The following is a 21,528-nucleotide window of genomic DNA, read 5'->3' as shown; positions in this document are numbered from 1 at the left end:
TCTTATTGTCCAAAATACCTTCTTTGTTAGCGCGTTCAGTTCACAAATCCAAATTCATGACGCACAGGCAGACGAAAAGTAAAAAGTTCCTTACAGTCGTAAAAACATGTCAAACGAAGTATAGAATCAATCTTTTAGGATGTTTTAACATAAATCTTCAAAAATGTTCCAACCGGAGAATTCCTTTGTCGGTAGAAATGCAATGGAACAGAGCTTGCTCTCACGTGAACGAGCTTCACGAGCTCATGGCACTCTGCCAGACACCTGGCTCAAACAGCCCTTATGAGCCCCACTTCACAATAGAGGCATCAAACCAAGGTTCTAAAGACTGTTGACATCTAGTGAAGCCTTAGGAAGTGCAACATGACCAATATCCCACTGTATCTTCAATAGGGAATGAGTTGAAAAACGACAAACCTCAGATTTCCCACTTCCTGGTTGGATTCTTTCTCATGTTTTTGCCTGCCATATGAGTTGTTATACTCACATTCATCATTCAAACAGTGTTAGAAACTTCAGAGTGTTTTCTATCCAAATATACTAATAATATGCATATCTTAGCTTCTGGAACTGAGTAGCAGGCAGTTTACTCTGGGCACCTCTGGCCACCTTGTTCATCCAAGCTACTCAATACTGCCCCCAGCCATAAGAAGTTATTAATCATGAAACATACACCACCGCCTTTCTTCTTCCATTAGAGTTCTTTATTCCTGTCTGTGCGATGTACTGAGAACCCAGCTGCCTGTATGGATGGGGAATGTATATCCGGAGAGAGCCGTGATGGTCTCACCAGTAGGCCTATGGTCTCATGAGTCTTCTCAAGGACACCCCGTGGATAGGCCAAATACTCCCATGAGTCCTAGTACCTCTGGCTGGGAACCACTGGGCTACAGCACTCCTACTGTATGTACAGAATGATATTTCAATGCCCTCTAGTGGTAGGCTCCTCTGCATGATTTCACTGAGGATGTTGGGTTTCCTACTATTGTTAGGCTTGGTGAGCAGTGCAGCAAAATGTTGGTTTGAAAATGTCTCATATCCACGTATCCACGTATTACTCGTAGCTACATGTTAAGTGATTTTAGTCAACCTAAAATTCTCAGTAAACAGGAAGTAGAGCAATGATGTGAAGGTGTCCGGGGAAGGATATGAAAGCCTCAAATGTCATAACTGAAACCATTGCTGTTACAATAGATTTGACACTGTTGCAGAGCATAGTCATAGACAGTTGTCTGCACTAGAACAATCTCATTCATGGCTACACAGTCTTCCATCTCTTTTGCCCATATGTGACTCCAGGCTTGGAAATTGTATTTTGATTTGGGGACAGAAAGTGTGAAATGTTAACTTCRCAATCGGAAAATGCATAGGCCTATATGATAGATACAGGAAGGGTGTGTCTTCATGGAACGGTTTTCATCTGTGCAAAGTACACACTGCATTTATGGAAKGCATGCATGTAAAGTTGTGTAGCATTCAATGCATGTCAGATCTACATGGGAAATAGTAAGATTAACACAATGCATATCTTCAATTATTGTAAAGTATTCATGCTTGCAGAATGTCAAGGGAATTGAATAGCCTCCCTTAACATTGCAATACATTGCAGACCAATATGCATGTGTAGATTGAAATGCAGGGCAAATATCACGATTTTCACATAATACATGTGTGAGCTAATACATGACTGATACTGCTACATACATGTTGKATAAAACTGTGCTATAGACTGGAACCGAAAATAAACTACTGTCCTGTAGCATGATAACGTTACTATACTGTACTACTGTAGGCTACATCACATGCACACGATTTTACAACTTTACAGACATGTCATAGCATACAACAAAGCACATATTTAAGTGGTAGTATTCATTTAAATAGCTATGATTGTACAAATATTATTGAAAATACAGACACGTGGTGGCTGATTCTACCGGTAGCTAACGATTCCGAAACCAATGCTAGTATGTGCATCAATTGTAAACATTATTATACTGTGTGATCTCTGGTGTCTTTTGATTTAATTTGATTTAACTTTTTTTTTAACTAGGCAAGTCACTTAACACACAACACTCTACTCAACAAATTGGATGCAGTCTATCACAGTGCCGTCCGTTTTGTCACTAAAGCCCGCCCTCGCTTCATACTTGTCGCCAAACCCACTGGCTCCAGGTCATCTACAASTCTCTGCTAGGTTAAGCCCCGCCTTATCTCAGGTCACTGGTCACCATAGCAGCAACCACCCATAGCACGTGCTCCAGCAGGTATATCTCACTGGTCACCCCCAAAGCCAATTCTTACTTTTTCCGCCTCTCCTTCCAGTTCTCTGCTGCCAATGACTGGAACGAACTGCAAAGATCATTAAAGCTGGAGACTCGTACCTCCCTCACTAGCTTTAAGCACCAGCTGTCAGAGCAGCTCACAGATTACTGTACCTGTACATAGCCCATCTGTAAATAGCCCATCCAATCTACCTCATCCCCATACTGTATTTATTTATTTATCTTGCTCCTTTGCACCCCAGTATCTCTACTTGTACATTCATTTTCTGCACATTCTACCATTCCAGTGTTTAATTGCTATATTGTAATTACTTTGCCACCATGGCCTATTTATTGCCTTACCTCCCTTATCATACCTCATTTGCACATGCTGTATATAGATTTTTCTACTATATTATTGATTGTATGTTTGTTTATTCCATGTGTAACTCTGTGTTGTTGTATGTGTTGAACTGCTTTGCTTTATCTTGGCCTCCTGCGGGGACGGGAGATTAAAAATATAGGACAAAACACACATCATGACAAGAGAGACACCACAACACTACATAAAGAGACCAAAGACAGCAACATAGCATGGCAGCAGCACATGACAACACAGCATGGTAGCAACACAACATGACAACAACATGGTAGCGGCACAAAACATGGTACAAACATTATTGTGCACAGACAACAGCACAAAGGGCAAGAATGTAGAGACAACAATACATCAAGCGAAGCAGCCATGATTGAGCCTTTGAATGAAGAGATGGAGATAAAACTGTTTGAGTGTTTTTTGCAGCTCATTCCAGTCTCTAGCTGCAGCGAACTGAAAAAAAGGAGCGACCCAGGGATGTGTGTGCTTTGGGAACCTTTAACAGAATGTGAGTGGCAGAATGGGTGTTGTATGTGGAGGATGAGGGCTGCAGTAGGTGTCTCAGATAGGGGGGAGTGAGGCCTAAMAGGGTTTTATAAATAAGCATCAACCAGTGGGTCATGCGACGGGTATACAGAGATGACCAGTTTACAGAGGAGTATAGAGGGCAGTGATGTGTCCTATAAGGAGCATTGGTGGCAAAACTTATGGCCGAATGGTAAAGAACATGTAGCCGCTCGAGAGCACCCTTATCTGCCGATCTATAAATTACGTGTCTGTAATCTAGCATGGTTAGGATGGTCATCTGAATCATGATTAGTTTGGCAGCTGGGGTGAAAGAGGAGCGATTACGATAGAGGAAACCAAGTCTATATTTAACCTTAGCCTGCAGGTTTGATATGTTCTGAGAGAAGGACAGTGTACTTTCTAGCRATACTCCCAAGTACTTGTATGAGGTGACTACCTCAAGCTCTAAASCCTCAGAGGTAGTAATCACATCAGAGGGGCATTCTTCTCACCAAACCACATGACCTTTGTTTTGGAGGTGTTCAGAACAAGGTTTAAGGGCAAAGAAAGCTTGTTGGACACTAAGAAAGCTTTGTTGTAGAGCATTTAACACAAAATCCAGGGAGGGGACAGCTGAGTATAAGACTGTATCATCTGCATATAAATGGATGAGAGATCTTCCTACTGCCTGAGCAATGTTGTTGATGTAAATTGAGAAGAGCGTGGGGCCTAGGATCGAGCCTTGGGGTACTCCCTTGGTGACAGCCAGCAGATGTTCTGACTTTATACCATGCAGTCTTTGAGAGAGGTTGTTAGCAAACCAGGCCAAAGACCCCTCAGAGACACCAATACTCTTTMGCCGACCCATAAGAATGGAATGGTCTACCGTATCAAAAGCTTTGGCCAAGTCAATAAAAATAGCAGCACAGCATTGCTTAGAATCAAGGGCAATGGTACATCATTTAGGACGTTTAAGGTTGCAGTGACACATCCATAACTTGAGCGGAAATCAGATTGCATACCAGAGAGAATACTATAGACAGTTGATAAACAGGGCAAAATAGGAATTGGCCCATAACAGTTGGGATCAGCTTGATCTCCCCCTTTAAATTTGGGGCGGCAGGTAGCCTAGTGGTTAGAGCGTTGGGCCAGTAACTGAAAGGTTGCTGGATTGAATCCCTGAGCTAATAAGGTAAAAATCTGTCGTTTTTCCCCTGAACAAGGCAGTTAACCCACTTTTCCCCGATAGGCCGTCATTGTAAATAAGAATTTGTTCTTAACTGACTTGCCTAGTTAAATAAAGTTAAATAAATAAAATAAAAAATAAAGGACGCACCGTGGCTGCCTTCCAAGCAATGGGAACATCGCCAGAGAGGAGAGACAGGTTAAAAAGGTCAGAGATAAGCTTGGCGATGATAGAGACAGCAYCCTTAAAGAAGAAAGGAGGAATCCTGACTTAATGAAGTGGTGATTAAAGAGCTCAGCCATGTGCTCCTTGTCAGTAACTACCACATCATCAACATTAAGGGACATGAGCAGCTGTGAGGAGGAGTGTTTATTCTCCAGGTCTTTATCCGTTTTCCAGAACTTCTTGGGATTAGACCCACAGAGAGAGAACTACTCCTGAAAGTAACTAACTTTGGCCTTCCGGAGAGCCTGAGTGCACTTATTTCTCATTTGCCTAAACGAGAGCAGTCAGACTGAGTATGCGTGTGCCGAGCCTTTTGCCAAATGGAATTCTTGAGGTGGAGTAACTCTGGCAGATCAACGGTTGAACCAGGGGCTGAACCTATTTTTTATTATAATTTCTTTATGGGGGCGTGTTTGTTAACAATACCACTGAAAATATKAAAAAAGAAGGTCCGAGCGACTTCGACAGATGGGATCAAGCTGATTCTATACCAATTTACAGAGGCCAGGTCATGAAGGAAAGCTTGCTCATTCAAGTTTTTTAGCAAGCATCTATGACAATCAGGACAGGTCGCTTCACTGAGCAGCCATTATGAACACAGGCTGTAAAACAGTGATCACTGAGGTCATTACAGAAAACACCAGACTGATACCACTCAGGATTATTTGTGAGAATAACGTCAAGGAGAGTAGCCTTTTCTGGGTGTTTGGAGTCATACCTTGTGGGATTGGTAATAATCTGAGAAAGATTTAGGACTTGGTCGGGTAGTTTAAGCATGTCCCAGTTTAGGTCACCTAGCAGGACATATTCAGGCTTAGTTTAAGGGGCCAGGAGAGAGATTAGCGCATTTAGGGTACAGGCTGGTGCTGATGATGGACGATAACACCCAGTAACAGTCAACAAAGAGCTATTTGAAAGTTTAATGCTTAAAACCAGCAAATCAAATTGTTTGGGGAGAGACTTGGTGGAGACAACTGAGCACCGAGGGTGTTCTTTGGTAAAGATTGCCACTCCACCACCTTTGGAAGATCTGTCTTTCCGAAAAATGTTATAACCAGAAAGGTTAACATCAGTGTTCAAAACACTCTTTCTTAACCACGACTCAGTGATGACCAACACGTTTGGATTTGAGCTGTGAACCCACACTTTCAATTGATACATTTTAGGTAATAAGCGTCTTGTGTTAACGTGCAGAAAACCCAGGCTTTTACACGAGTAGAAATCAGCGAAGCAGAAATCAGAATTGGGGCTAGCAACAGTAGATGGGCCAGGGTGTACATGCACATTTCCAGATATCATATATCATCAGCAGTAATACAATCAGGGCATGACAGAGGACAGGGAGAGCTCTGCAGTGTTGATTTATGACATTTGAATGTGCATTAGATGGCAACATGATCAMATTGTACAGCAWTTTTTGTAGAAAATCTCAGCTAGCTAGCTAACGTAGCTAGCAAGTCTCTGTCCACTGTTTTTTRCCACATGGAAAAGGAGGTCGTTATCTAGCTATATCTCTTCAGWTTTTGCGAATGGTCCTTTACGATGTTCAAAAAAAGTTGTCCTCTGYRTGTTGTATTTTGGAGATTGCGAGGAGTATATCTTCTGATGTGATCAAAYCAACAATATTGTTTCTTATTGGGGTAATTTACAATTGAAGTGTCCTGGCTGTATATCAGTTAATAATAGAGATGAATCCAGGGGGTACTGTATTGTAATGACGTCTGCACCAATGGAGGGGGCTTCAAAGGCCTCTGGGTGGGGGACGCTGTGAAACTCTCRTYCCATTGTTGGGCTCAAGGGCTTTGACACCTCTCACTTCACACCTCAGTGCTAATTGATCTGATCTGTTCTATGATCATAGGTAGTGACACCAGGGATCGCACAGTATAATAATGTTTACAATTCACTTTTCCATTCTAACAACTTCACAGATGTAGCAATAACATTACAATCGATTACATGCAAGCTTATAAAATGTACTTACTCTGTAACTCTCTCTCCGTGTGACGTAAACAATGATCCGATGTGGGGAAAGTGTTGCCGTTTATATTTTTATTTTATTTGAGTTGGGGCCGGGACTTAAGTCAAAGGGCAAATACGATTGGACCACACGTCAGTGGATTTTCAAAACTGTTGGAAAAGCATTCCAGGTGAAGCTGGTTGAGAGAATGCRAAGAGTGTGAAAAGCTGTCATCAAGGCAAAGGGTGGCTACTTTGAATAATCTCAAATATAACATTTATTTTTATTCATTTTTTTTAACACTTTTTTGGTTACTACATGATTCTATATGTGTTATTTCATAGTTTTGATGTCTTCACTATTATTATACATTGTAGAAAATAGTAAAAAATAAAGAAAACCCTTCAATGAGTCCAAACTTTTACTGGTACTGTATTCATGAATGAAGTTACTGTTATTCCCATCATATTCCCCCATTAATTTAGAATGTTTGGTTATGAAAATGTTTATAATTCATTAAATATAATATACATTCATATCATTCTCACTCCAAGTGGAAATGTTGTTTGGAGAGTTCACCAGTAGTGGTGCATGGGTAAAATCATTGGGGAAGCCAAGCCCCCACCTACCACCAAACCATTTTACAGCCTATGTGTTGTGATAATTGCATTGTTTGCTCTATAACCTGTTGATTCATATGCCTTGTGACCATGATATATAGTCCTAAAGGCCGAGATAATAAGAAGACACAGTGGCAGAATAAACGTTAGCTAGTTAAGATTAGCCTTCTACATCTAGCTACATATTGAACTTCCATCCTCTCAGGCAAGGGGCATAACAATGTATGAATTAATGGTTGGATCAGAATTGGCCAGTACGTTATAGTCATTGGCCAGTACGGAGAATTAAGTAAAACTACAAMTCCAAATCCTTATCTCCATTCATGGCTAATTTAGGAAAGGGCCAATTTTAGCTAGTTAGCGACCTGAGGACAACAACACAATGAGATACAACAATTCAAMTTGTTTCTGTCAATGACGTACTGTATGCTCTCAATGCGATTTGTTAGGAGTGACACAAATCCAAGCTGCCTTCCCTTGACACTTTTTTTTGGTGCGCCAGGACCATTCACAGTTGAGCTCGCTCAGTTTAGCTCAACGCTGAMTGGCACATTMTTTWATACTTRTTTTAATCGAGGCCAAATGCTCGCTGGCTTCTCTTGCGTTCATTGGTACAGGCGTCAACAATGTCATACTCGTTTGGACCAGACAGCATCAGATAGATGGCCTACACGTAGAGGGACAGAGGGGCGCTATTTCGCTCGCTTGGATGCTTTCAGCCTCTTGCAAATTGAAGGAAAACTATGAAACACAGAGATGAAAGATATATATTATTTTATGTAAAAAAAWAWATATATTATAATTTTTMGGGGGGAAGCCTGGCTTCCCTTGGTATCCATGAATACACGCCACTGGAGTTCACAAACTGCGCAACACTTGTGATAAAGAACATTTGTTTTATTTAATTACATTTAACTAGTTTACTGTCAATTTCTTCCTTGTCTTTGTTTAGAGAGCATGTGTTCGGCTTTTGACATCCCTCTCTCAGGGGTGTCAAACTCATTCAATGGAGGGCCTAGTGTCTGCTGGTTTTTGTTTTTTCCTTTCAATTATGACCTAGACCACCAGCTGAGGAGAGTTCCTTACTAATCAGTGACCTTAATTAATCATTCAAGTCCAAGGGAGGACCAAATCCCGCAGACACTTGGCCCTCCTTGGAATGAGTTTGACACATGCTATATGTGCAAACTTTTTTTCTTCAAAATATTTAATTTGATATCAGTGTTGCTGACTTTATTAAAAACTCTTAATCTGATGGATTTTGGATGTCTTTGGTCTCATTTATTATTTGTTCGAGGTCCTATTCACCTTATTTAACCTCTACGAGATCGGTGTCCCCCCACGGGACGGTTGAGCTAACGTGCGCTAATGTGATTAGCATGACGTTGTAAGTAATAAGAACATTTCACAGGACATAGACATGTCTTATATGGGCAGAAAGCTTAACTTCTTGTTAATCTAACTGCACTGTCCCAATTTACAGTAGCTATTACAGTGACAAAATACCATGCTATTGTTTGAGGAGATTGCACAACAACAAACTTTTATCACGGCAACTGGTTTGATACATTCACCTCTGAAGGTAAATAATGTGCTTATATTCAGTAATCTTGCTCTGATTTGTCATCCTGAGGGTCCCAAAGATAAAATTTAGCATAGTTTTCTTTGATAAAATCAAGTTTTATATTCAAATGTAAGAACTGGGTTCTATAGTTTGAACCCCTGCAATACTATGGAAGGTAGATAGCTCGCTGGCTTTTTGTTTATCATAACTTGCCCTTTCTATGACTGATACGTTTGATGTTAACTAGCTCGCTAATTGAGATGATACCATATCACTGACCAGAACTGATAACGATAACTATTACAACATGCACACCCGGTTCTTGGTTTCCGTGGCTCATTGTGTAAGTAAATCAGTCTAATCTCAAATGGCAATGAGGTAGGTACAGAATCAAGGTAAGCTTTACAGTCAAATAGGAAATTACCAACAACCCAAACCTATTAGTTAAAAGGGAACTATGTAAACTAGTCAACTGTGAACKCCATGTAAACTAGTGTGCTGTACTGTAATTGACTATTCTAACAGTAGMTTTTGGTTGAAGGTGCAGAATGCTGTGTATGGAGGTTTGACAGGGGTGTCCTGTACAGATGAGCAATGCCAGTGGAACTCGGGGACACAGRGYWATTTAGCTCCAAAAAGGTTGACCAAGATCTGTTTCAAATGTCACAAACTAAATGATGAGTTCTCTGACTGCACCCTGGCCGCTTCTACATCTCTACCTCCAACTCCTGCGTACCAGTCCCACAACGCACTTAAGAAGAGTTTGAAAGGGGCCAATGTTCTAGTGGGGAGCCTTCTACACAAGTGCATCAAAGCTAAACCAAACAGTCATCAAGTTTCAGACGCAATCACACAGCTACAGCAGCCTCATGGTGAACATGGCATCAACATGCAGTGTCATAAATGCTTGTCATTTTATGATGTTTAGGGAGGAGTGTAAATGTGCCAGCTTGGAGGAGGTCACTAATGCACAGAGTGCCTCCCATGCGTGGTATGACGCACGTAAACTTCAGATCACTGCTAGCTCCGCAAAGAAGGTTCCTGTGCGCKCCTCAACKAATCCCGACAAATTTGTYCYGGAGCATCTCTTCCCCAGGTCCCATGGGAACTCAGKAACCACATATGGTAAGGAGAATGAGCAGGTGGCCTACACATGGATGGAGAGCTGTGGGTTTAGTCTGGAGAGTAGAGGCACAGTAGTGAGCGTCAAGGAGCCATGGCTTTCTGCAAGCCCAGATAGTGTTAATAAACTCTCAAGAACATCTAGACATCAAATGCCCTGTTCTGAGTAAGAAGTGTCAGTCTCTGACTGAACTGTTCTATGACAAACTCACTGATAACAATGTAAAGCTGATGGATGGGGTTCCTCAGCTGCAACCTAATGGAGCRCGTGGGTACTACATGCAGGTGCAAATGGGCATGTTCTGCACAGGACTGGAGAGATGCAAACTGCTGTCTGGGCTCCATCCGAGCAGGTTGTTATTGATGTGCCGTTTGATCTAGAATGGCGTCAACAATTTATAGATGGTTACCGTTTTACGTGCTCCTAACCAATTGTGCTATTTTCCGTGTTTTTTTGCATTGTTTGTAACTTATTTTGTACATAATGTTTCTGACACAGTCTCTTATGACTGAAAAGTGCTTCTGGATATCAGAAAAGCATTTACTCACCTTGAACTGGACAAATATTTTTTCTTTAACGAGTCGGACGCAAAGGATTTACTGCTAATACCGGACCAGGCCCAAATCCCCGACATTCTCATGAAGAAGAGACGCCGATACAAGGGACGCAGGTCCAGGGGCCCCGTGAGAATTTGTTGGTGAGTGGGTAACCCGCCTCTACCATTTGTCCTATTGGTCAACGTGCAATCAATGGAGAATGAACTGGATGAGCTCCGTTCAAGACTATCCTACCAACGGGACATTAAAAACTAATATCTTACGTTTCACCGAGCTGTGGCTGAACGACAGTGGTGGAAAAAGCACATAACTGTTATACTTGAGTAAAAGTAAAAATACCTTCATAGAAAATGATTCAAGTAAATGTGAAAGTCACCCAGTAGTTCCTACTTGAGTTAAAGTAAAAAAAAGTATTTGGTTTTTAATTTTGTATACTTAAGTATCAAAAGTAAATGTAATTGCTCAAATTGACTTAAGTATTAAATGTAAAAGTATGAATCATTTCAAATTCCTTATGTTAATTCAAATCAAATTGTATTTGTCACTTGCACCAAATACAACAGGTGTAGGTAGACCTTACAGTGAAATGCGTACTTACAAGCCCTTAACCGACAATGCAGTTTTAAGAAAATACCTAAAAAAGTAAGAGATAAAAGTAACAAATAATTAAAGAGCAGCAGTAATATAACAATAGTGAGGCTATATACAGGGGGTACCGGTACAGAGTCAATTTGCGGGGGCAGTGGTGTCATGGTAATTGAGGTAATATGTACATGTAGGTAGAGTTATTAAAGTAATAACCAGATCAGAGACAGTAGGGATGACCTGGGATGACTACTTATATTGATAGACTACTTATATTGATAAGTGCGTGAATTYGACCATTTTCCTGTCCTGCTAAGCATAAAACAGTACTTTTGGGTGTCAGGGAAAATGTATGGAGTAAAAAGTACATTATTTTCTTTAGGAATGTAGTGTAGTAAAATGTTGTCAAAAAATATAAATAGTAAAGTACAAATACCCKAAAAACTGTTGAAGTAGTAGGCCTACTTTAAAGTATATTTGAAGGTGTAGAATGTGTCCCATATGGTCTAGCGGTTAGGATTCCTGGTTTTCAKCCAGGCAGCCTGGGTTCMACTCCTGGTATGGGAAKGAGGGTTTTGGGCTCCCGAGTGGCGCAGCGGTCTAAGGCACTGCAAGAGGCGACACTACAGTCCCTCGTTCGAATCTATGGCTGAATCACATCCGYTCGTGATWAGGAGTCCCATAGTTCAGCGCACAATTGACCCAGCGTCGTCTGTGTTTGGCCGGGGTAGGCCGTCGTTGTAAATAAGAATTTGTTCTTAACTTACTTAAAAAATATATATATTTCATAAGTACTTTACACCACTTCCTGAAAATCACTGACGTCATGATTTGATCTCGATTTTTTCCGAGTTCCCCGTTATCTTGAAAGCACCAACAATTCTATTCAACCTCCTCCTCCCTTGAACCAGGAAATTGTCGTGGTGTGCCGGTGTCTATTTCGCCTATTTGTGCAGTCATATTAGGGTGTCTAGATTGATATATGTGTGTATCACATTTTTACCATCGTTGTATCTTATGTCTTCTATTTTCMACTCCGGCTACTCATCCAAAACCACATATCTAGCTTGGGAGAGAGGATTTGCAGTCTCGCCAAACAATGAGGTAAATTAAGTCCGTGGAAAATCTGTTTTGTGTAATTGCCTGTTTTTGTTTCAATATGCTACGTTACAATGTCGCGCTTTAAACYTTGGTGTTAATTGTCCTGATTCTTTATTTAAATTCGAACAAGGGTAGATTAACGTTTGTCATAGTTTTTTTTCTCTCAAATTGACGAAATTCACGACAAAGKGCCTACGAACATGATTTATGGTTGGGCTATGCACTTGTGTGTAAAATGGTGCGAACGTAGACTACCGGTGTTTTATAGCTGTAGATAAAACATGGCCATACTCAGATGTATTTACCATATTCAGATTACTAGTTTTTGAACGTAGACATGGAATAACATTTCGTTTATATGTAAGTAGATTTCTCCGAACCTTTTTTATAATTTAGTTTATTCTACTGGCTAGGAAATAACTGCTCTGCTGTTCTCAAAATTKAAATACACTACAATTGCCAACACCCGATTGTTCAGACTATTTATAGACCTATAGAGTAGCGTAGCAATATTGGCAGATTCAGAGGTTTCGAGTAAACATTTTCCAACACCAATTAGCTACAGTAGACCCATGCAGTTTAGTTTTAATTGCAAAATAGTAGTCTACATTCCCTCTTCCAGGTTAGGTGTAATTGCTTTTCTTATTTTTTATTTGTTTAATATATTTAACCTTTATTCATTAACTAGGCAAGTCAGTTAAGAACAAATTCTTATTTATAAAGACTGCCTACCAAAAGGTATCCTGTGGGGACAGGGGCTGGGATAAAAAAATAATAATATATATATATATATACATACATCACTCTACCGGTCAAAAGTTTTAAAACACCTACTTATTCAAGGGTTTTTCTTTATTTGTACTATTTTCTACATTGTAGAATAATAGTGAAAACAACATAAACAATGAAATAACACATATGGAATCATGAAGTAACCAAAAAAGTTTAAAAACAAATATATTCTTCAAATAGCCACCCTTTGCCTTGATGACAGCTTTGCACACTCTTGGCATTCTCTCAACCGGCTTCACCTGGAATGCTTTTCCAACAGTCTTGAAGGAGTTCCCACATATGCTGAGCACTTGTTGGCTGCTTTTCCTTCACTCTGCGGTCCAACTCATCCCAAACCATCCCAAACCATCTCAATTGGGTTGAGGTCGGGGGATTGTGGAGGACAGGTCATCTGATGCAGCACTCCATCACTGTCCTTCCTCGTCAATTAGCCCTTACACAGCCTGGAGGTGTGTTGGGTCATTGTCCTGTTGAAAAACAAATGATAGGCCTCCCGGGTGGCGCAGTGGTCTAGGGCACTGCATTGCAGTGCTAGCTGCGCCACCAGAGACTCTGGGTTCGCGCCCAGGCTCTGTCGCAGCCGGCCACGACCGGGAGGTCCGTGGGGCGACGCACAATTGGCCTAGCGTCGCCCGGGTTAGGGAGGGTTTGGCCGGTAGGGATATCCTTGTCTCATCGCGCACCAGCAACTCCTGTGGTGGGCCGGGCGCAGTGCTCACTAACCAAGGTCGCCAGGTGCACAGTGTTTCCTCCGACACATTGGTGCGGCTGGCTTCCGGGTTGGATGTGCGCTGTGTTAAGAAGCAGTGCGGCTTGGTTGGGTTGRGTTTCGGAGGACGCATGGCTTTCGAGCTTCGTCTCTCCTGAGCCCGTACGGGAGTTGAGACAAGATAGTAACTACTAACAATTGGATACCATGAAATTGGGGAGAAAAAGGGGGTAAAATAAAAATTGATGGGTGCCATCTCCAGACTGCAAGTTTCAGATCTTTCCATAGATGTTCGATAGGATTCAGATCAGCAGCCTAGAAGGCCACTTCAGAATAGTCAAATGTTTTGTTCTTATCCATTCTTGGGTGCTTTTAGCTGTGTGTTTTGGGTCATTATCCTATTGGAGGACCTGTGACTGAGACAGGGGGGGTGGGGCTTTGGATCACCACTGGCTGTATGCGAACGAGTGATGCACGTTTGGACCAATTCTGGCTATATCCAAGGCTCAGCCAATCGTTCATGAAACAACAGAATGCAGCACGCGACTGAAGAGAGAAGAGACAACCAATTTTCTAGTTACGGCATCAGCGCGCGCTCTGGAAAGACAGCGGGAGAGTAGAAAGTCAGTTTGCACAACCCCTGAACGATAACGAAGAGGTAGGTGAGAAGCCTGACCAAGGAGACGGGTGAGAAGGTGATGAAGCGTACTTCATGAGCAACTGGCATTTGGAAAGTTTGAGGTGAGGGAGAAACTGTGGTGGAACAAGTTGTTAAGTATCTTTCTAGCTGGATCGAAGTATCCGTTAGCTAGCCAGAGAAATGTTMAGCAACATTAGCCAACTTAACTGATCAAATAATTGAGTTTATGGTGTGYAAATTAGCTGACTAATAAAGTCAGACGGCTAYCGTTAGTAACCTAACCAATTGGCTATAGTATTGACTTGTATACGACTCCTTGSCGTTCCTCAAGTTATAACGCAACACGTTAGTTGCTTACTGGACCCTGGCAATCTGTGTGAAATGTTTACTAGCTAACGAACYGATGTTTRCCCTAAGGTATGTGGTTAATTTTCAGAATGAGAGAATTAGGTGAAAAAGAGCCGTTGCTTGTTAAGCAAGTGGATTCAGGGATGAAGTGTAGCTGGAGCTGATCCTGGTTTAAGCTGGATGCCACCAGAGGTGAAATGAACACCACACACTTTCCCTCTTTCTCACTTTTTCAATACAGAGCAGTGGATAAAAATGGGTATGTCAGGTGTACTTAGCATTTAGCTCGAATTTTTGCATCACAAKACTGAAGTAWAAGAGGCCTCCAATTTATTTAATGGACTGGATCTTTATACATACCACTTGGATCCTGTTTCAGTAARAATGAAATCAGACTTTCTTGMTACGTGTCCGATAATCTACCATTTATATAGGAGTGGTTAAAACATGCTAATAATGGTCCTCTGAGTATATAAAAAAAAGTTTGCTATAGCTCCACTGGTATGCCATCCAGCCCTGGAGTTTTCCCAGACTTAAAGGCTTTCATTGAATCAAGAAGTTCCTTCTCTGTAATTTGGCCATCACATAAGTGTTTCTGTACAGATATTCATTTTACATTATTAAAAGGGAAAAAATCCATATAATTAGCTTCGGTTAGTGGAGATGGAGGAGACTGAAACGAAAACATGCTTAAACTACTTTACTTCCTCTTTCAAAGTATCGTTCGGTGAATAATGAGTGATAACTCCATCATTTGTAACAAGTTTCAGTAAAACATTTTTGATAGCATTTCTATGTTGAAGATTGAAAAAGAATTTGGTGCATTTTTCCCCATAATATATTACACTGGTTCTTTCTTGAAAAAGTTCCTCCATTTCTTTTTGTTTTTCCTCTAACTTACTCTGAACCTCTATGGTACAGTTTTTATTGCCATCTATCTGTACTGTTAGTCCTTTGTTAATATGGACTCTTTTGACCTAAATTGCTTTTGTTTTATAGATGAGTACTGAATTGCGTGGCCTCTAAAGGCACATTTAAAAGTGTCCCATACAATAAGGGGATCTGCTGTACCTATGTTATGTCGGGAAAAGTCAGTTTATATATTCTTCTGTCCTAGTTAAAAACAAGTTATCATCCAGTAGGCTTTGATTAAATTTCCAATATCCTCGCCCACGTGGAAATTATGTAAGAGTACTATAAACTCAGCAACAAAAAGCAGCGTCCTCTCACTGTCAACTGCATTTATTTTCAGCAAACTTAACATGTATACGAACATAACAAGATTCAACAACTGAAACATAAACTGAGCAAGTTCCACAGACATGTGACTAACAGCAAATGGAATTAATGTGTCCCTGAACAAAGGGGGGGGGGGGAAATCAAAAGTAACAGTCAGTATCTGGTGTGGCCACCAGGGTGCATTAAGTACTGCACTGGCATCTCCTCATGGACTGCCACCAGATTTTCCAGTTCTTGCTGTGAGATGTTACCCCACTCTTCCACCAAAGCACCTGCAAGTTCCCGGACATTTCTGGGGGAATGGCCCTAGTCCTCACCCTCCGATCTAACAGGTCCCAGACGTGCTCAATGGGAATGAGATGTGGGCTCTTCGATGGCCATGGCAGAACACTGACATTCCTGCCTTGCAGGAAATCTCACACAGAACGAGTAGTATGGCTGGTGGTATTGTCATGCTGGAGAGTCATGTTAAGATGAGCCTGCAGGAAGGTACCACATGAGGGAGGAGGATGTCTTCCCTGTTACGCACAGCGTTGAGATTGCCTGCAATGACAACAAGCTCAGTCCGATGATGCTGGGACACACCGCCCCAGATCATGACGGACCCTCCACCTCCAAATCGAATCCCGCTCCAGAGTACAGGCCTCGGTGTAACACTCAATTCCTTCGACAATAAACGCAAAACCTACCATCACCCCTGGTGAGACAAAACCGTGACTCCGTCAGTGAATAGCACTTTTGCCAGTCCTTTCTGGCCAGCGACGGTGGGTTTGTGCCCATAGGCGACGTTTGTTGCGGTGATGTCTGGTGAGGACCTGCCTTACAACAGGCCTACAAGCCCTCAGTCCAGCCTATTGAGGACAGTCTGAGCACTGATGGAGGATTGTGCGTTCCTGGTGTAACTCGAGCAGTTGTTGTTGCCATCCTGTACCTGTGATGTTCGGATGTACCAATCCTGTGCAGGTGTTGTTACACGTGGTCTGCCACTGCGAGACGGACAGCTGAACGTCCGTCTCCCTGTAGCGCTGTCTTAGGCGTCTCACAGTACGGACATTGCCAATTTATTGCCCTGGCCACATCTGCATCCTCATGTCTCCTTGCAACATACCTAAGGACCCTGGGCATCTTTCTTTTGGTGTTTTCAGTAGAAAGGCCTCTTTAGTGTCCTAAGTTTTCATAAATTTTGACCTAATTGCTGACTGTCTGTAAGCTGTTAGTGTCTTTAATGACCGTTCCACAGGTGCATGTTCATTAATTGTTTATGGTTCATTAAACAAGCATGGGAAACAGTGTTTAAACCCTTTACAATGAAGATCTGTGAAGTTATTTTACGAATTATCTTTGAAAGACAGGATCCTGAAAAGGGGTCTTTTCCCCAGGCTTTTAACCGTTATTTCATCGTTAAAGCAAGCAAATTTGGCAGCGATTGGGCGTTCATACCTCTGCTCTCTCTGTCCGAAACGGTGTACACGTTCAAGTTATTTTTTAACGACAGCTTCACGTGGGATCTGAAGCGCTGTAAGGAGGAACTCTCTAACTACACCTTGAGGTACTTTTCCTTATTTCTCTTGGATACCTGTAAGTACCAGATTCTCTCTCATGGATCTAGTCTGTATGTCAAGTAAGTCTTCTCTCAGAACGATGTTCTCCTTTTTAAGTTCATTAACTTCGGTTTCAATCTTATTGACTGTCCCTTTTAACTTGTTTGTGTCTTTCTCCAATGTCGCAGCTTTTTCGTCACTCATCTCGAGSCTTGCCTTAAACTCTTTTATATKTTTGCTGACTAGTTCAAGTATGCCCAGTTTGTCATTTATTGATTTTAACAGATCGGTTTCGACCTCTACCATTCCCGGTGGTGAAAAGATTAAATTGTGTCCGCAGAAGAGTCAAYAGGAAAGAAGTACAAAGGGGAAACGGAGGTTGAGAGACGTATGACTTGAAACGATCACTTTACCGTTTTAATAAAGGCTTCATAAACTGAAGTAGCTGTATGTGTGGAGAACAGAGAGATGCGGAAGGATCAGGAATGTGAGGCTGATTGTGAGAGATGTCAGCACATTAACGTTACTTATAGCTGTCTTTCAGTATGTGGCTGTCAAAGAGCGGTGACAGAGTCCAGCTGTCTTTCAGTATGTGACGGTGGTTATTAAGCATAGTTGTCACTCATGCCTCCTCAGGACTGGTGTCTCTCATACACACCAGCAGTACTACAGACAGACGGTCACTAATGCCACTATACAGTATTATGGACACACATTTACATTGACATTTTATGTTATTTAGCAGACGCTCTTATCCAGAGTGACTTACAGTTAGTGCATCCATCTTAAGGTCAGACAACCACATATCAGTCATAGTAAGTACAGTTCCCACAAAGTAGCTTTCAGCAAAGTCAATGCTAGTGCAATGAAGGTATGGTTTTTTGTGGGGTGGGGGTTCAGGTACTAATCAAGGTACTCTTTGAAGAGGTAGGTTTTCAGATGTTTTTTGTGATCTATTAAGGGACTCAGCTGTCACACACCCGACCGCAAGGGGACATCTTTATTTACACCCAAGTTTCCTGTAGACACTAGCCAGGGCATGATGGTGTGAGGCGCTTGCATTCACAGAAAGTCTATTTTTAAACTTGCCTTTGTTCTATGCTTCTGCTTATTTTGATGCCTTCACTTTGAGTGTGTCTGTGCAATTGCACCGTGTTAGCCACTGACCTGTAGGGCAAGACTATCACAAATAGCTCTCGTCTGTATCAGGGTTCATTAGCTCTGAGAGCCACCTGCAGTAGACAGGTCTTGGTCGCATTCCCCTGCTCAGACATCAACCAATGATTGCGTGCCACGTCAATTGCGTGTGGTTTTTGTTTTTATAGCGATAGTCTTTAAACTGGTAGCTAGCAAGGTGCGCTAGCAAGGTGCGCTAGCAACTGTATTACACGCTATACATTTATAGTTGTATACAGAAAGCATGTCTTGGTTGAAGGTGGGAGTTTTTTTATTACGCTCTGCATGTATTTGTGTCTGTTTTCAAAGTGAGTGAGAGTCTGTGGCTGGAACATTGTCACCCAGGTCACATTCATGGTTGACTATAGGAGTTGGCTATGCAGCACAAACCGTTCAGGAACCTGTCTAGAGTGAGTCAGGGTGTGAGTCGGCTAATTTAATGCCTTTTCTGGTAAATTTTTCTGGGGTGAGCCTCAATAATTTAAAGTGGTTTCATTTCCTCATCTCCTTTCCATCAGCACTGAAAGTKTTGGAGAGGCATAAACGCAATATGATGGATGCCCTACAAGGGTCAAATTGTTAATTAGGGTACGCAACAGAATACATTTTAAAATGTCTTGCAGCAGATAACTAAAATGAGCATTTCTTTTTGGATATAGTAGTCCCTCCCTGTTTCAGTCCATTCTCTTCCGTTTTAGTGCATAACAAACACAAACCAGGTATTTCTAGTCCAGCTTTCTGAAATGCAAACGAAAGGAAGGAGATAATGAAAGGAAACCTTCAGGCTAATGAAAAACACCCCTGGGAACCTCTACAAAGGGTCATGTCCACGTAAAAAGACCCATGAGCACCAACAAGAAGTTTATAGGATCATATCAAATTTGGAGTACATTTTCTTTTGTTGAGTTGACTGAGAACACATTCTCATTTACAGCAACAACCTGGGGAATAGTTACAGGGAAGAGGAATGAGCCAATTGGAAGCTGGGGATGATTAGGTGGCCATGATGGTCAGATTGGGAATTTAGCCAGGACACCGGGGTTAACACTCCTACTCTTACGATAAGTGCCATTGGATCTTTAGTGGCCACAGAGCGTCAGGACACCCGTTTAACGTCCCATCCAAAAGATGGAACCCTACACAGGGCAATGGGATATTATTTTTTTTAGACCAGAGGAAAGAGTGCCTCCTACACCACTTCCAGCAGCATCTGGTCTCCCATCTAGGGACCAACCAGGACCAACCCTGCTTAGCTTCAGAGGCAAGCCAGTCGTGGGATGCAGGGTGGTATGCTGCTGGAGTCTATAACATACTTTAGACTGGGATCAAATGTTTTGTGGCAAAGTAACATTTTCTGTCATTTTACTGTGCACACACAGAGAGAGTCTGGACTGCAGTGAGAGAACACAGTCCGAAGGCACCATGGGTTCTGTAAACAAACTCAGCCCCAGATAAGGCTCAACTCCTAGAAACAAAGAGCGAGAGGGAGAGGGAGCAAAAAGTTGGGAGAGGTGAGAGTGAAAGGAGAGAGGGGGAGGTGTGAACATTTTGAAATGGAGGAGGAAACTGACTGTGGGAGTGGAAAAAATGATAACACCTAAGAACTGAGAGAGACAGGCTGAGGTGGTTACTGTGAAACAATGTAGAGATATAGACGGATGTGGGGAGGGGTGACAGAAAGATAGCGGGTGCATAAAGCAATTGAAAGTGATAGAAAGCAACAGATGGAGGGATTGTGCTAGAGTAAGAGTTGGTGAAGAGAGGGAAAATGGGGTGAGTAGAGGCAGACACACACATTATAGCCAGATCTGAGCATCAAATACTGCTTCTAGTCTTCAACCCTTTCATATCTGACTGTGTGTTACAGTTGCATACTCGTGTCACCTTGTTGTTTTTCGGGTAGCCTTTTAGGGAAAAGGGTGACTTTGAAACAGTTATGCTGTCATGTCATGACAGCATAACTGGGTTTATGTCATGATTATGTCATAATTTGGGTTTATGTCATGATTTGTTTTTGATCTCTGAACTCACCAAAATGCTTGTCAGATAACGTAGATTAGTAGAACACAGAAAGGCTCTCCTAATTGAGGTGGATTTAAATGCACACAAGATTAAATCCCAAAACCTCGGGATAACACCTCTTATGTGTGTGCCTGTTTGCATGCTTTTTATGTGTGTGATCTGGGGCGTATGTCCGTGTGTGTGTCCGTGCGAAGCGTGCATGTTACGCCTGCACCCGTGTGTGTGTAAATTTGCACTTAGCCAGCCATATTAGGCAGCAGTTTGTGAGAGCAGGAAGTGGTCAGGGCTCAGATGCCCCAGTTAAGGAACTCAGATTCTTTCACTTCTCACACCACCGACACCGCAGAGGATGCGGAAGCGGCTGAGACTTACCGTTCCAAGCGTTACCTTGGCAACGCCGCATGCGACCCCTTTGAATCAAATCAAATCCAGGTTTATTGGTTGCGTACACAAATGTGCAGATATCGCAGGTGCAGCGAAAATGCATGTGTRTCTAGCTCCAACATTGCAATAATACCTAGCATTAAAATACAATTTAAAAAAATACACACAATCCAGAAAAATTAAGAAATATCAGAATGAGGAATGTCAGACTAGAATGTAAATGAATACCTGTATATATATATATATATATACAAACAGGTATTCAGACCTTTTGCTATGAGACTCGAAATTGAGCTCAGGTGCACCCTGTTTCCATTGATCATCCTTGATGTTTCTACAACTGCATCGGAGTCCACCTGTGGTAAATTCAATTGATTGCACATGATTTGGAAAGGCACACACCTGTCTATATAAGGTCCCACAGTAGACAGTGCATGTCAGAGCAAAAACCAAGCCATGAGGTCAAAAGGAATTGTCCGTAGAGCTCCGAGACAGGATTGTGTCGAGGCACAGATCTGGGGAAGGGTACCAAAACATTTCTGCAGCATTGAAGTTCCCCAAGAACACGGTGGCCTCCATCATTTTTAAATGGAAGAAGTTTGGAACCAC

General features: G+C 41.9%; 1 protein-coding gene across 3 annotated transcripts in view; it reads left to right on the top strand.

The window, feature by feature from the left end:
* The first annotated feature begins 11,773 nt into the window (after positions 1 to 11,773).
* The window catches only part of LOC111981666 (vasodilator-stimulated phosphoprotein), a 32,771-nt gene continuing 23,016 nt past the window's right edge, over positions 11,774 to 21,528 (top strand). Inside the window, exon 1 of one of the 3 annotated variants that reach the window (XM_024013050.2) lies at positions 11,774 to 12,071. In XM_024013050.2, the coding sequence (XP_023868818.1) occupies positions 12,067 to 12,071 (5 nt within the window). In that variant the 5' untranslated portion in view covers positions 11,774 to 12,066. Of the gene's footprint in view, positions 12,072 to 20,118; positions 20,287 to 21,528 lie in introns of those variants that run through there. The other 2 variants (XM_024013048.2, XM_024013049.2) reach the window with 2 other exon arrangements.

The sequence above is a fragment of the Salvelinus sp. IW2-2015 genome, linkage group LG20 (assembly GCF_002910315.2).
Source record: "Salvelinus sp. IW2-2015 linkage group LG20, ASM291031v2, whole genome shotgun sequence".
In the NCBI taxonomy this organism is placed as follows: Eukaryota; Metazoa; Chordata; class Actinopteri; order Salmoniformes; family Salmonidae; genus Salvelinus; species Salvelinus sp. IW2-2015.
This window is presented reverse-complemented; position numbering and strand designations above follow the sequence as displayed.